Genomic DNA, 16,623 nt, shown 5'->3' with positions numbered 1-16,623 from the left:
AATTCTTTTGTCAGCCAATTTGATAGTATCTGCAGGCACCATCTTACACTGATGTGCTCCAGGATCTCTTTAGAATGAAACTGGTGGAAAATAACCTGTCAGTGTCACCTGGGAAGTGGCGAAGCTAAACTGTGACAATTAGAATGTGATTTATTCCAGTTCTCTTGCTATCAATTCAGGATCTGAGTGAAGAAAGGAAAAAGGGCAAAAAGATAGTAGTAGTAATAAGGAAGAAAAGTTTCAAAGCCAGTGGACTTTTGCCCTTGATCCAGAGAGCTAACATACTTTATTTATTTGAAATATAAGTTACGTCAATAAAATACTCTATTTCGATAGAGTAAGAAGTATTCCAGGTTTATTTTGTGGTCTGTGCTTCTAGTGCTCAGCAATACCCAACTTTTGGTATCCGAATTCTGTGGTATAGTTGGTTTCAAGGTCAAAAACATGAAAAAATTATCAGGAAATCATGCAGACGTTTAACACCACATATGTTTTCAGTTGCACGCTTGTTTGGCTATTTAAAAATTAATGAAAGGGAAATCACTCACTAAAAAGCTATGGTTTAGGATGGCTGAACACAGAACATTATATTTATATGGCTTTGAAAATATTCCGAGGACTGTAGTATAGAGCCTCATAATAATGCTATGAGAAGTTAGGGCAATTAGTGTTTCCTTCCAGCATCTTCTGGATATGAGGGAAGCAACACACACAGAGGTTGTGTCGCACACCACCACCACACAGTGGGGATGGCATGGCTAGGATGGGGTGGAGATAATGCAACAGTACTAACTGTTCCAGATCAGCGCTTCTCAAAGTGTCTCAGAGAGCCCTGGGGGTCTCCAAGACTCCTGTGGTTCTGTCAGGTCAAAACTACTTTCATAATAATACCAAGAGGTTATTTTCCTTTTTTTCATGCTCATCTCTCACGTACAGTACTATGCCATTTTATATTAGGGACTTGAGCATCTGTGGATTTTGCTATCTGAAGAGGTCCTGAAACCCATCCCCATGGATTCTGAGGGATATCTATATACAGAAGAGTTTTACAGAGGCTACATGATGTGTTAAAATGTCGTTGTTCTCATGGCCAGTGGACTATGTGCTAGTGGATAATCTTATGTTTTAAAAATCTCTAAGTCTTAATTCCTAAGATGAGAAATATGGATAGATATAACCTACATAAACAGAAGAACTTCAAACAGTTTAAAAGCATCCTAGGACAAAAAAAAAAGTTTGAGAATTGCTGTTTGAGATAGGTTGCTAAGCCTGGTAGAGGTGTGATTTCATTTAATACAGAAAACACCTCTAAGAGGCAGGTTCTGTTGTCATTCCTATCGAGCACATGATGTGACGAAGGCCTGGAAAGGTTAATGACTTGCAGAAGGTCATAAAAGTAGTAAGCTGCAAAGTCTGAATTTGAACCAAGGTTTCAGCTTCTTAATTCTTCTGTTGACTGTGCTGTCAGGCATGATATCCCTGTCAGAGAAGCACCAGGAATGCTTGGATTTGATGCTAAGTTCTCAGAAGAGGAACTAACTTCTCAAAACCTAGGCCATCCCCTGCAGGGAATGTAGATAGGAAGATTCTCCTTGTGGGCATTATAGAGCAGAGACCACATTCTACTGGCTTGTGGGCTGAGTCCAGCCAACAGATTTGTTTGATTTGTCTTCTACAATATGAAAAATCAAACAATTCGGTGTCATTTTTGTAATCTGGGAGATTTCATTTAAAAAACAAGTTCAGATTGCCAACTAAATTGAAAAATTGGAAGATCTAGCTAGACTGGAATAGTTTTCCCATATGGCCACAATCAGTTGCATATTATGTTAGCTATTCCTTTTAGATGAAATATCTGCCCTCTAGTTTGCCACAGGCCTCATCACTCCCTATTACACACCACAGATCATGACCTCATTTATGTTACCTGTTTTAGGTGTTTGGAGTGGAGACATCTGGGGATGTTCTGTCTTCTCCATAGTGTTTATAGCCAATCTGTTCTCAACTTACTTAAAAAGACACTGACAGTAAAAGGGCAAAAATACATCCCACTCTGACTACCCCAACCTGGTTGTAGTAAAGACCTCACTGACAATGCCAAATAGAGAACAAGTTGCTTTTTTCCTTACTGAAGCTTAAAATTTTGATTCATTAAAAATAAGGCTCTGCCAGTGAATTAACATTTATTTTTAAATGTGCAGCCCCTTGTGTTTAAAGTGTAATAGTGAAATAAGCACATTACACCAATTGCCCTCATTTTATGTTTATTTTAGAAATGTCTGTCGTCCTCATCATTATCGTGTCTGGACCCTTTATGAAACTTAAAATGTCTCTGTGAACCTCTGTGTGCATGTTAGATCAGTCATTTGAAACAATTTGAGGTTGTCAGCTGAAGGACTTCATTATCCTGGGCATTTGGATGGAATTATTGAATTTCAAATTCTTGTGCTTAAAGTATCTCACCAATTCAGCAGTGCATATCAACCATTATCATAATTTTTAGATATATATTTGTTTGCCTTTTATCTTCCTTTGCCTCCCCCCAGACTCTCAGGGTCATAAATCTGGCAATTATATCTACTTGCTCACAATGTGTATTCTGTGCCTTGCACAGTGTTTAGCACATAATAACAGTAAATAATGGAATGAATAAATGAGGAAATCTATAAATGCATCAGTTGTGTATATGATGACTCGTATTCTTCTCTAGCCCCAAGAATTATATTAAAAGATTTTTTAGTGAAAAATTTTCTGCTTCCTAATTTGAGGATTAAATTGGGGAGATGTGCATTTCTTATTTTCCACATAAATATATATCCAAAACTGCCTCTGTATGTATGTATTTTTCCTTTTCTATTTAGAATAGCTCCCACTCTTCCTGATGCAAGGTCAGTAGGAACTTTATGTATCTGTCCAGCTAAGAATAAGATGCACATTGAGACCAGGATGCAAGATGAGGCTGTTGAACTTGAAAGTTCATCAGAGACTCCCCCATACTGAAAGACACTCTTTCTGCATTTGGAAGGGCTGAGTTATTCGGCCATTAAAAGAGTCTCATGTGTAGCTTTTAGGCAATGTTCTCTAAAGGGGGCATCTAGCTCTTAACCTATTGCTGAAAGAGAAATACCATTGTCTATTAATACTACTGGAACTAAAGATGAATAGTGAATTGGCCTTGATCTGACAGTGAGTTTGACTTTGATAGCTCATCCCTTAAAAAGGTTCTTTTATATTTATGAAAAAAAAGTATGACGTCAAGCTGGGTGGGGTGCGAGGGGGGTTGATATCAATATTTAAGAGCAAACTCGTAGGGCTTCCAAAAAAAAAGCCCTTTGTGTGAACTTTTTTTTTTTTACATGCATAACTAATTAGCTTAGGTTATTATAAGCAGGGCTGCTGTGATAAAGTTTCCGGTGGTGTCTCGGGATACCTTGTTTATAGTACTTTTCTCTATGCCAGTCTACGAATCGGAGTTACAGAAAGTAGAGGGAGTGAATAGTCTACCATTATTTGTTGGATTGGGGCCACCTAAAACGTGGTTATGCTGGAAATGCTAGAATATAATCACTATCAGGTGAGCTTTATTTTTATATTTAGTCTCTGAAATGTAATCAATAAATTGAGCGTTTCACCTTTTCATGTATTGTAGTAGACACAGTTTTCAATAAGTACATGTCTTCCCATTTAATGCTGTTTATTGTTTGATACCATAATCAGTAATTCAATGTAGTTTTGAATAAAGTAAATATTAGTAGGATTTTTTTCCCCTGGTGCATGGCTGTGCTCTCTCCATGAGCTCTTGTTCATGCCTCTAAGATTAAATTGTGTTTATCAAGGAAAAAGTGACTAAATTGAGTATCATTGATTTTTTTTAAGTTCTTATTCTCTATTAATGTCTATAAGAAAGAAGGGAAAAATAATGTTGGTGGCTTAATATTCATGCCTTTAAAAACACATACATAGAAGTGCTATGTGTTTGAAAGAAACTGCTTAATGTGGAATTGCTTTTTATGTTGAGTTTAAGATCTTAATTAAAGTGTTGAACAATCATGTCCAAATGCAAGTGGGAGGAACTGATCCACAACTAGTTGATTTAATCATCCGAATGTTTCTGTTTCCGTTCTACAGCCGTTTTATAGTTGTTCCTTAAGGAGCATTTATTGTGTTTTTTTTAAAACAGAAAGCGGTTCTGTTTGCCAAAGAAAACTGAAATGAATCAAGTTATGCACCTTCTTCCAGATTGTTGTTTTGATCTTAACAAACTCTTTCAGGTGTGTTGGGGAAATTTTTGCCCTACAGATAGTGGCAAATTTTTAGTCATCAGACATGAGAAGAAGGGCACAAGATTTTAAAGAGATGATGGACCGCCAATTAGCAGGGAAATGAAACAGGGCAGAGTATTACCCCAAATCCTAAGAGTTAGCCTTTAAACTTCAGTAGTATCAAAATCCATCAGCACAGTGCCTGGTACCTAACAGGGGCTTAATAATCTATTCTGTTGGTGGACTGGCCCGTCTCATGCTTGTGCCTGAAAGAAGAGCTGTCCGAAACTCACCAATAACAGCGCTCTCTTCTCTTCCCTCCGTGGCTATGTTCAGGTGCAGACCCACCTCGAAAACCCCACCAAGTACCACATACAGCAAGCCCAAAGGCAGCAGGTAAAGCAGTACCTTTCTACCACTTTAGCAAATAAACATGCCAACCAAGTCCTGAGCTTGCCATGTCCAAACCAGCCTGGCGATCATGTCATGCCACCAGTGCCCGGGAGCAGCGCACCCAACAGCCCCATGGCTATGCTTACACTTAACTCCAACTGTGAAAAAGAGGTAATTCATGTCTCCTCCCCTCTCCTTTTTCTTACACTGAATGACTGTCTGTTGGATCTCCCTCCCACACTTGACCGTGGACTCCAGTCTGTCTGCGTGGCCACCTTCGCTGGCCATTGTCCCCGATTCCCTGTTCTAGTTGTCACCCTCCAGCCTCTTCTCCCTGTCACCATCCCTGGGTTATTGGGTTATGGCTCCTGGCAGGGGACCTGGCCCCCTCAGAGCAGAACCTAGATGCGAGGACACTTTTTCTTCCACCCCGTTTCTGCTTCGTTAGCTGAGTGTTCTCTTCCATTCCTTTCCGTTTGCAGAGCAGTGAAAATGCAAGGAGAGAAGGAAAGGTGGAAAAGGGAGAGTAAAAATAGAAAAGGTGTCGGACAGGCGGTTTAGAAGTTCCGCTTGCTGTGAACGTCTGGGATGTTATTTTTATTGCTCCCTGAGTTGGAAAGGAAAAAAAAAAAAGCACAGAGTGTGCATGGCTGGATTGGAAGAATATAGCACATGAAAATCTAACAGAAAAGCAAAGATTTCCTTGCTGGGTGAATTCGGTTTCCTAATAAAATTGCCACTGCTGGTGAAATCTGCTTTTTGTAAAGGCTGGGTTGGAGACAAGACTCAAATGTACCTCAAGCTAATTGTTGCATCAAAATTTGAAGCATACCTAACAGGAGAGTTGTGATTTAATACGTTATTTCCAAATATGAGATGATGAGCTTCATTTTAGTGGAGTTTGTCCTCTGAAATGTTCATGTGATTCAGAGGTGACTCTTCTGAAGTTTGGTTGATTTTAATTTCTAGAGGGACTAAGTCTTTTCCCTTTTGCCCAAACCAACCATCTTATTCTTCTCTGTCCATGTTTGTCATCTGTCAAGCTGATTTGCTGGAAGAAGTTCTTCCTTCATTATTTTGTTTCTCAGTCAGATTACACTTTATCGGAAAGCTTAGTTCATCTTGTTGCCGCGCCATCCGCCTCGTGTGAATATGTCATTGAAAAGTCATTTGCAAATCCAGATCATAGGCTGATTTTGCTTGTGTTTTTGCAGGGATTTTATAAGTTTGAAGAACAAAACAGGGCGGAGAGCGAATGCCCAAGTATGAACACGCATTCACGAGCGTCGTGCATGCAGGTACTGAATGACTCAGCAGCCGAAAGATGTAATGCTCTGTAATGAGGATCTATATTTGTGGCTAATCACGCTTTCCTGATGACTTAAGGGTTTTTCTCCCCCCATTGATTTTTTTTTTTAATTGAGGAAGCTATGAACAGAGCTATTTTCTTCATAATGTCTCATGATTTAAAAATTCCTAGGGAAATGATACTTAAAATGCATTTTTCCCTGAGCTGCTGTAAGTCATTAAACAGTGCTTAAAATACGTAAATTTTAATAAAATAGAATGTAAACTGCTGTACTTCATTTAGATACCATCATCAAAATATGTTATACAAATTTATAGGTTAGCAACTTTGATAGGGTATTTGTAAAACCAAGATGTGTGTGTGTGTGAGATCTATATATTGTTTTATAAAATGGAATCTCATGGAAAATATATTTTGAAATTTTATTTATTCATTTAATGATAAATCATGGATATTTTCCCAAGTAATGAAAAGTTCTTCTATGACATCCTACTTAATGGCTATATAAATCATGCTATACCTATTTATAAATATATTTATGTATTTTTAATGTGTATATATATATGAGAAAGAAGAATAAGCAACACAAAATTATTATTTTTTTGCTTTTCTCTACTGCCTTTTATCAACATGTATGACTCTTTTCATAAGAGAAAAAATTCTCTCATACCAAGCCCACTAATTTCATTTCCCTAAAAATAAAATAAAAATTTTACATAGAAAGGTTGCTCATAAGTCTTCTGGCCCATTTTCCAGTTTACCAACTCATTTAGAAAATCATCTCTTAAAAAAAAACAAACGAAACAGATACAGCTGGTGTACCTGGAAAGGAAACAGTGTGCTGACAGTTATTCAAAACTGACCTCCAATTATTCTCAGGGGTCACTTAATGCCACTCATTTTTTGAATGTTTACTATATTCTTGGTACTGTGAGCACTTTATATGGTTTGTCCTGAAATCTCACAGGAATCCAATAAGGCCATGAGTATTATTACCCCCATTTTACAGATTGGGACACTGAGGCTCTTAAAGGTTAAGGGTGTTGCCCCAATCCAGAAAGTGGGAGAACCAGGATTCCGACAAGCCCCATGATGTTGGAGCCTGTCTTCTTTAATTAGAAAATGGCAAAAAGACACAAAGGAGCATCCCTCTGAGTTCTGAGATTTCATTGTGTACTTGTGAAGCACGATTAAGACGCAAGTGTGTGTGCACACACACACCAAGTAGCTCAAACATATAAGGTGTTTGCGAAGAAATGTTTTCACAGACTTGTCTTTGCAACTGCTGCAATACACGTGTAATCACTGTTGTTTATTATCATAACTAATGTTTTGGTACTACAGGAATAAAATTGATCTAGAGGGAATATCAGCTCCACGACTGTAATGATAACCTTGTCCTGGTGTACTCCTCTGGGAGTGCCAAGCACACTGGCAGCTGTACAAGGAGAAACTTATTTTACAAGTCCTTGTAAGATTAGTGCAGGGATACCCAGTGGCCTGGGAGCCACAGTGCCCCACACACCCCTGTGGGAGCAAAGGGCTGAATTGCCATCTGTGGTTTTTTATTCCAAGGAGGGTGTGGGAAAGGTACAGGGCATAGTCTTTAGAGGAGAAAAGGAAAAGGCAGCTATCATTCAAGATGAAATTCCCTGGTTCATCTTTCTTGTTGAAGGCAGGCAGTTTTGCATAAAAGTTCAGAGCATGGTTCAAACTGCGGCTCTAACCCTTCTCCAACGTGTGACTTTGGGCAAGTTGCTTCTCATATATCTCACCTGGAAAATTGCTATAATAATAGCACCTACCCTGATAGGGTTATTGTCAGGATAAATGACGCAGCACATAAAAAGTCCTGCGCCCAGTGTCTGACACCTAGTAATCACTCACTAAGTGCTGGTTGCATATGTCATCCTCATCCCCCATTAGTGTTAATGGTCTTCAATAATATTCTTATTTGGGGAGGAAGAGGACAGTTACCTCTTAGAATCTAACTAAAGAATGTTATTGCTTTGGGTCAGGAAAGACCATGGATTTCTTTTTGGGTTGTTTTGCGGTTTTTGCTTATATCTGTCTGTTTTCCATTGCCTTTTTCCTTCAGATGGATGATGTAATCGATGACATCATTAGCCTAGAATCAAGTTATAATGAAGAAATCCTGGGCCTGATGGATCCCGCCTTGCAAATGGCAAATACGGTATCGGTGATCTTTTATTCTACAAGAAAATCTTGTGACATTATTTCCAGTGTTTTCTCCCTTTTCCTGAATTTTCAGTTTATCTTTGCAAGTGATTCATTGAGAAATGTATTGATGAGGAGGCAGAGAAGTACCTCAGGATCACAAATAAATGACTTAGACATCAGAAATTAAGAATTTCTCATGAGGGCTTCTCTGGTGGCGCAGTGGTTGAGAGTCCACCTGCCGATGCAGGGGACACGGGTTCGTGCCCCGGTCCGGGAGGATCCTGCATGCCGCGGAGTGGCTGGGCCCGTGAGCCATGGCCACTGAGCCTGTGCGTCCGGAGCCTGTGCTCCGCAATGGGAGAGGCTACAACAGTGAGAGGCCTGCGTACAGCAAAAAAAAAAAAAAAAAAAAATTCTCATGAGTTTATCGGTAACCCCAAGATGAAGCTCTGCATTCCCTGGAGTCCAAGTCCACTTTCAGTAGCACGTTAGATCTTCCAGTTGTCCTTGACATCTGATGCCCAACTTAGAACACTGCTGCCAAGGGAAATACTCTGGACTGTGTTATTTACAGTGGTTTTCTAGTTGGCCTGAAAAGTTAATGCACTTTTTAAAGGAGATCCCTTATTATTCACAGGTGATAGAGTGACATTCAAGTTACCCTTCTTCAACAGCAAATTTATTCCAATTTTAGTTAATTAATCAGGGGTCATATTTGCTCTTCTCTGTTACTTATTCCTGTTTGCAGTTTGGAGCCTTGCTTGTAGAGTTCATTTTCTTTCACTCCTTCCATTTTTGTCTTATTTGGTCCTTGCAGGAATTCCTTGGGTCATTGCCCTCCGTTTTAGGGTTAGGAAAAGTTAGGTTGTGTTGCCCTAGATTACACAGCTCGGATGTGTCAGAGCCAGGACTCCTCAGTACATCTTTGAATGCCTAGTCCCATCCTTTTCTGTTTTCTATATGAGCAATGCCATGAAACTATCATATTCTTTAGTAATTAGTATTTAAAAGGCTAACTTCCATGGTGGTAAGGGGGTAAAAGGGAGTTGTTGTTAATGGGTATAGAGATTCAGATTTGCAAGATGAAAAAGTTCTGGAGATGTGTTGCCCAACAATGTGAATATACTTAACACAATTGAGCTGTACACCTATTGGATTGGCCAGAAAGTTTGTTCGGGTTTGCCCAGAAAACCCGAACGAACATTTTGGCCAACCCAATAAAAATAGTTAAGATGAGAAATTTTAGGTCATATGTTTTTTACCCCACGTACACACAAAAAAAGTTTTAAAGACTAAATTCCAATAGTAAATTTCCTTGGGAAGGGAATGTGGTAGCTCTTATTTATACTAAAATCCCTAGAAAACCAATTTTTTTTTTTTTTTTTTTTTTTGCTGTACGCAGGCCTCTCACTGTTGTGGCCTCTCCCGTTGCGGAGCACAGGCTCTGGACGCACAGGCTCAGCGGCCATGGCTCACGGGCCTAGCCGCTCTGCGGCATGTGGGATCTTCCCAGACCGGGGCACGAACCCGTGTCCCCTGCATCGGCAGGCGGATTCTCAACCACTGTGCCACCAGGGAAGCCCCCAATTTTTTATAGTTAAGTTTTCTTATCTATCTTGATCCAGTCCTTTAAGTCACTTACTTGAAGTCTTGAGGGTTAAGGACGACTCCCCTCGAAACCTCTAAGCTTCTTCTGGGATCCTTAGTTTTGTCAATTTCCTGTCCATTTAAACTCACCCCCTCATTTTGAAAGAACTAAATATTCTTTCTGACACGTTTCCGTGCCAAACTCTTCCCAACTTCTTTGAGCCCTTGCTTGGCTTCTGTGGAACCCTCTTGCTTCCAACTTTTTTGCACATCCCGTGAGGCAAACTGCACTTTGGCAGCTGTCAAAATCCTAGGACGAACAGGAGCAAAAACCTTGGAGGAGCTTGCACTGGGGAATTTATAAATATACCCAATGCCCTAGCAGTACTGATTAGCAATGGCCCAGTCATCTCAAAAGAACTTTGCTGATGAGGGTGGTCATTTTTCCAATGGCATCAAGTGGATACCTGAGCACACTCAGGAGGACTGTAGAATTGGCATGACTTTTAAAAATTATTCCTTTTTAAATTTTTCCCCAAAGGTGAGGACCTTGGGTGTCACCTGATCCAACCTAGTACTCAATGCGTTAACCTCCTCTTGCATATCCTTTGTATTCCCCACCAAAATATCAGGCATTTGGCTTCTTAAAAGCCTCCAGCGAAAAATATGCACTCACTTACAAGTGAAGCAGTAAAGCACAATGGTTGGGAGTTGAAGATTTATGATCAGACCTGGATTCGAATCCTGAGTCTGCCATTTACTGTCTCACCTGGCCCATTACTTTGCTTCTTAAAGTCCTCTGTTTCCCCATCTGTAAAATGGGACTGATCACTGTTTCTACCTCACATGGTCATCTCATAAAGTATGTACAGCATTTAGCGTTGGAAACATAGCTTGTACTCAACAATATCTAAATTATTAAATGTAATTTATTATAGTTTCAAATAATTTTGATAGCATTTTTTCTGGGTGTTATTCACTCAGCACCTGTAATGTGTGAAGCTCTACGTTAGAATAATACCATACTCGATAATGGAAATATTTCTCATAGGGAGTCTCTCTGTGAATTCCAGATGTGGGTCCCAGTTTGCCTCATGGAGAGCTCGTCCTTGTGACAGCCCTTCTGGAGATGTGACCTTTAGGCTGAATACCCACGTCTCCTCGGTCAGTCTACATTAGAGTAGACATCCTAGTCTTTCATTATCCGATTGCTCCTGAACTCATTTTAAGATTGATTTAGCATTTATTAAAGGCCTCATATGTGACCAGTGCTGGGTAAGGTGCTGTGGATGCAAATGACTCAGGTCTCCTTCCTGGTCTCATTGGGCTTACAAGTTTAGAAAAGGAGACCACTTCAGACCTTGAATGGAGAAGGATAATTCAGAAGCAGAGAGACCATCTCAGGGGAGTTCCCGGATAGGAAAGAACCCCCAGGTAGACTTTAATTAATTCCCAGTCAGGAGAGGAGTAACCTGCTGCCACGCTCAGGAGTCACTGACTTTGTCCCAGCATCCATTTCTCTTCTGTGTTCCCCCGCACCAGAGCTTTCCCACAAGAAACTATTTTAGCATTTTACTACGGGCAGGAAGGCACTGTAACATAGAGGTTTGGAACACAGACTGAGCCAGACATCTGAGTTCAATACATACTCTGGAGTGAGTTATTTGTCTTCCCTGCCTCACTTTCCTTCTCTGGAAAATGGGGACAATAGTAGCATCTAAAACAATAGAATCCACGTGCAAATTATAAGAGTTAATCTACAAAAAAACATTTAGGACAGTCTTGCCTGACATGCTGTCACTGAACGTTAGTTACTAGCTCTTATTCATGATAAATTTGGGTTTTAATTGTAAAAATTAAATAACAAAGCCACTACAACTCACTAATGTTTTAATTTTTTTTTCCCACAGGGAAGTTTAAACTGAATGTTCTTTACATTGGGCATTTTTCCTTTTATTTGATTCTTTGAAATGGTCTATTTCAAGTAAACTACTTTAAAAAATAAAGTGGAAGGAACACTTAGGAAACTATCGTAAGGGAATTGGAGTCTAGAAATAACTATTCTGAGAGCACAAGGGCCCTCTTGTACCGTCACAAACAAAGAATAAAAGTCCCAGTTTACTTGTGCTAACAGTACTCAATTGATATTCAGAGAAGGGGACCATCCAGAGAGAAAAAATAATAACATTTTACAATTATCATTTACTTGGAAAAATATTCATTTTGGTAGAGCAGAACACTGAAGAACTTGATTCAGACCAAGTTGAGGGCACATACCCACGTGTGTCTACCTTCTCTTTATTTGTCCTAATTAGGTTGCGGCTTTCGTCTGTCCATTGTGTAGCTTGTGCACTGGAAGTGAAATCTTGTCCATCAAGTTAATGTGCTAGATAAAAACCCAGCAAAGACAGAATATATCCATGTTAACAGAAGATGCCTCTTCCTCTTCCTTAGCTCCAAAGGTGTTATTTTGACCTAATTTTGACATTAACCGTGTTTATGAGGGGATTTTTCGAATTCAGAAGGGGAACCACAGAATCATTTCTTAAATTTGCATGGCTAGGAGACTAATTTCTAATTAGAAAGCCATATTATTTTAATCAGCCTCCCTCTGAGTAGATTCAACAAGTAACAGTCATTAATACAAAGAGCAAAAGCCATCATTTAGAGCGGAGTCTTTCAAACCTTGGTACTATTGACATTTGAGATGGATAATTCTTTGTTATGGAGATGTCCCATCCATTGTAGGATGTTTAGCAGAATCCCTGGCTTCTACCCACTGGATGTCATTCGCACCTTGCCATCCCACTGTGACAACCAGAAGTGTCTCTAGACGTTGATGAATGTCCCCTGGGGAAAGGGGCAAAATCACCCCCAATGAAGAAGCTTTAGGGTAGTGAGTGGTCGCTTTAGCTCTGCAGATCCCCTTATTTCTGTGCTTAGATCTGCATTGCAGTCCGATAAATTGGTGCAGTGGCCAACGGGATGCTTGGCAATTAACCTGGCAGATAGTTTTGTTGATCAAAGTGAAAATTAGCTTGACTGTCCCAAAACTGTAGACTGGGTATACAGTACTTTCCAGAAAACTATATTACTACACATAGCAGTTTATCAGTCACTTAAGAAGCAGGTACTCCGTTTCACCTACTTTTACCTCGTTTACATTTTACAAAACCCTGTGAGATGGGTGATATGATTTCCACTTTTCAAAGAGGGACATCTCACCTCAGAGACGTTAATATCATGTAGCAGGTCAATGACAGGCAGGTCCTAACCTGGGTCTCTGACTCCTAAGCCCAGGCTGTAAATGACTGTACTGTTAATTTCTAAATTTGAGTATCCACACTTGGTTAGTGAGCAACTGGGTTTTTATTTGCTCAGGTTCAGTTGGAGATTAATTGAAAATTGCAGTTTCTAATTGGTTATTATCAGCAGGTTGATCCTGCCCCCCAAACACTACAATTAACATGCAGTGTGAACCTCCTATCAAAAACCTCCACTCAGACACAGCAAGACTTTTCTTTTTGTAGAGTCAGCAAGATAAGCTACACAAAGTGCCTTTCTACTTCTGTGCCTGGCTCAGAGTAGGCGCCCACAAAATTAAATTTTCCCCAGCAAAATATTCCAGCAGACTCTACGCTGCCCACTCCTAACCAGCAAGTATTGGAAAAACAGCCAAAGCGGGAAATCTTTTAGAGAACTCTCCAGAGGGTTATAAGCTACTTTTTCAACTGGAAGTAATGAGGTTTGACCTCAGTGGAGTGCCCGATAAGGCGTCTTGTTATAGAGATTTTAATTCATCTCTCTTTTTGGTCAGCACTGCTGTCAGTCCAGGCAATCTTCTCTGCAGTTTTTAACCCCTTCCCAATCCATTCCTTTCTGGGTTTCCCCCACTTCCACCCCACTTCTCCATCCCTCTCTCTCCCCCTCTTGGGTTTGTGTCTCTCTCTTCCTGTTTCCATCCTGCCCCTTGTGTCTTTGTCTCTGTCTTATTCCTAGTTTTTGAGTTTTTCACCCTCTTTTTCTCTTTCTGTGAGTCTGCATTTATTAAATATATGTACATATAACATCTTCCTTTACATTGTGGTTAGAAAATGTATTCTTGTCCTGGAGAAGCTTATAATAGAAGATATCTGCTCAATATAGATCCAGTGATGACTTAGAGGGTTTTTTTTAAAAAGCTAGTTGCATTTATCACTTGCCTATTGTTTATCTCTAACAAATATCATAATAACACAATTACATGCTTTGCATACAATTTGCATATGAAGCATAATACATATGATCTATATTTCTCGAGCTATGGAAACAATTGTTTTTAGCTTGTGGCATTGAATCTGAAGTCACATTCTTGGTTTATTAATACCTGGTAGTTCTTCCCAAATCTAAAATTCCAGGATAGGAGGATAAAGCTTTGGAATCTAGAAGGGTTACCAGATGTCATACCAGCTTTGTAAGTTTTGACTCTCTGACTGTACAGTGCTGTATTGAGACATTTGAGCACCTTTCGCTTTGCTGTATTAAGTTGGACAAGAATAAAACTGAACACACACAGGGCAAGACTGACCCTGAGAAGGTGACCTATTTCGTATAAAACCACTAAGTGAAATGACAGCTAATAATCAAAGTCACTTTTTTTTTTTTATCAGTTCCTTAGCTAGAGGCCCTTGAAATGTGGTTCAAGGGCATTTTACATTATCACAATGCATTGTTCATATGCATATATATAGTAAGATATGTGTAATCCATTTTATGTACATGATTTAGATGCTGTCTTCACAAAGGAGCAGAAGACTGAGTGGAGAAGAGAGATGTGCCTGCCCTGCTGATCTGTCTGTGCTACCTGCCCCCAACCCCAATTATATCAGAGCAAATGTCATATTAACATGTTGGAAAATACCTTATTCTTTGCGCAGCCTACCCCCATCTCTCTAGCTAGGAGTTTAGTTCATAGAGTATTTATTTAGAAGCCGTGATAGGAATATGATGGCTGATGACTACCAATGAGGGGAAACACATTTGATTCTATATTTCACGGTATAATTTCATCTGTATGTTAGTGGTTATTTGAAAGGGTGAAATGTGTTGTATTGTGGTACAGCCTTTACCAGATACCTCTTGATTACTAAACATTTTAATCATACTTAAATGTTATCTAAATTTACTTTTCTCAGATTCAGAGTGAAATTCAGAGTGTATAATCAAGTAAGGGAAGGGCTGAATGACATAAAATCTCACCTGGTAATAATAGTTACAGAAATTATTTAAGTTAAGCTGGAAATGGGAAGTGTCTGCCATGGAAATAGTGAAGCCACCTATTTAACAGCAATTAATATTTAGAACTTTATTTCAGAGGAAATGTCTTGGACCTCTTTCATCTACAAAAACGGGTGCATCAAACTCATGACAGTGAACTAGTTACAGGAAAATGCATATGTTGCAAAGGGAAGTCATTGTTGGGAAAAAAACGGGTTCATTACTTGAAAATATTCAATTCAGAACAAGAGACAAACACTCTTAAGATAGTTTAGGAAAGCTAAATATTTCTTTCGTTCTTTTTCTTTTTCTTTTTTTTTTTTTTTCAAATGTAAAGTTTTGTTCTTTTATGAAAGCCAGTGGGCTCCCTCTTGTGGCTTTGTGAAAGATTTCAGTTTCAAGAAAAATAGGTTTTTAGCAGTAAGGAAACCATTTCTTTTCCAATAAGAAAACACTGTTAATTGCTTTTCCTTATAAAGAGAGAGAAAGAAATAAGGGAGAGAGGAAGAGAAGGAAGGAAAAAAGTTGACTTTGATGAAAAATGTGATTTGGTAACAAAGCCATGCCACATATAACCCTACCTATAATAATAGACAATATTTACTGGGTGTCTTCTATAAGCTACTACATGTGCTAAATAATGAGTCTGCACGTTATCCTTTGTCTCCATGCTCAAAATAAACCTATAAGCTGGGTAGCAGAGTGATTTTATGGGCGTGAGATTCTGCCTCCTTTCCTGTCTCTAAGGGCAACCCCCTAAGGAGACCATATATCTGTGAATGAATGAAAAGGTAAACTCATCTCATCTTTTCCTATGTTAAAAAATATCTTTTTACATCAAATCATTTCTTTTAAATAAAGTCTGGAATAGGATATGGGTTTTAGCTGAATAACTTAGGAATCGTTCAACAATTCATTTCTGTTACTCCTTTTCTCTCTCTAGTTACCTGTCTCTGGAAACTTGATTGACCTTTATGGGAATCAAGGCCTGCCACCACCGGGCCTCACCATCAGCAACTCCTGCCCAGCCAACCTTCCCAACATAAAAAGGGAGCTCTCAGGTAAATACCCAGCAAACGGGCCTCTTACTAGAGATTTTCTGTTAATTTTCTGGTAAGCAAAGTTATCCAAATAGTGACCTCCAGAAGTATTTCCAACTCGCAGACATACTTTTTTAGGTCTATGCAGTGGTTAAAACATTGAGCCATATTTTAAGATAGAGGATGTATCCTTGAAAATCTTTATTTCCAGTATTGAGACACTGGGAATCAGGCTGCCGTAACTCCGTGACACCCATTATTGTGTCTATGGCTGCTGTCCCCTTTGGGGTGAGGGCATCAGGCAACACTTTCAATTATGAGATGTCTCTCCCTAGCCTGGTGTTTTCCTTAGTTGCTCGGTCCCTAGAAGCCTTTGAGTTTGAGAACCCTGGTCTGAGTTTTCCTTTGACACACATTCAAGCCCACAGTTGGGATAGGGTAAGAATATATTTCTTACATCTTCAGATGCCTCCTGTTATTTTTGCTGTATCATGTGCAAAAGATTTATTACACGGAGTGAAAAATTAAATCATCAAATAGAGCAATGGGTATCGTTTGTTCTTGAGGCAAGTGTGAAATTACCTATTTCGCCATT

At 39.3% G+C, this 16,623-nt stretch overlaps 1 protein-coding gene across 12 annotated transcripts in view; it reads left to right on the top strand.

Annotated features, from left to right (window-relative positions):
- Positions 1-16,623, top strand: part of MITF (melanocyte inducing transcription factor) — a 227,448-nt gene that overhangs the window by 190,310 nt on the left and 20,515 nt on the right. For 9 of the 12 annotated variants that reach the window (XM_082638960.1, XM_082638963.1, XM_082638958.1 and 6 more), the window contains exons 3-6: positions 4,599-4,826; positions 5,870-5,953; positions 8,063-8,158; positions 15,932-16,049. In XM_082638960.1, the coding sequence (XP_082495086.1) occupies positions 4,599-4,826; positions 5,870-5,953; positions 8,063-8,158; positions 15,932-16,049 (526 nt within the window). The remainder of the gene's footprint in view (positions 1-4,598; positions 4,827-5,869; positions 5,954-8,062; positions 8,159-15,931; positions 16,050-16,623) is intronic. The other 3 variants (XM_082638959.1, XM_082638969.1, XM_082638968.1) reach the window with 1 other exon arrangement.

This window comes from Mesoplodon mirus (genome assembly GCF_964341445.2).
Source record: "Mesoplodon mirus genome assembly, chromosome: 12".
In the NCBI taxonomy this organism is placed as follows: Eukaryota; Metazoa; Chordata; class Mammalia; order Artiodactyla; family Ziphiidae; genus Mesoplodon; species Mesoplodon mirus.
The sequence above is the reverse complement of the archived record's forward strand: the minus strand, read 5'-3'. Positions and strand labels throughout refer to the sequence as shown.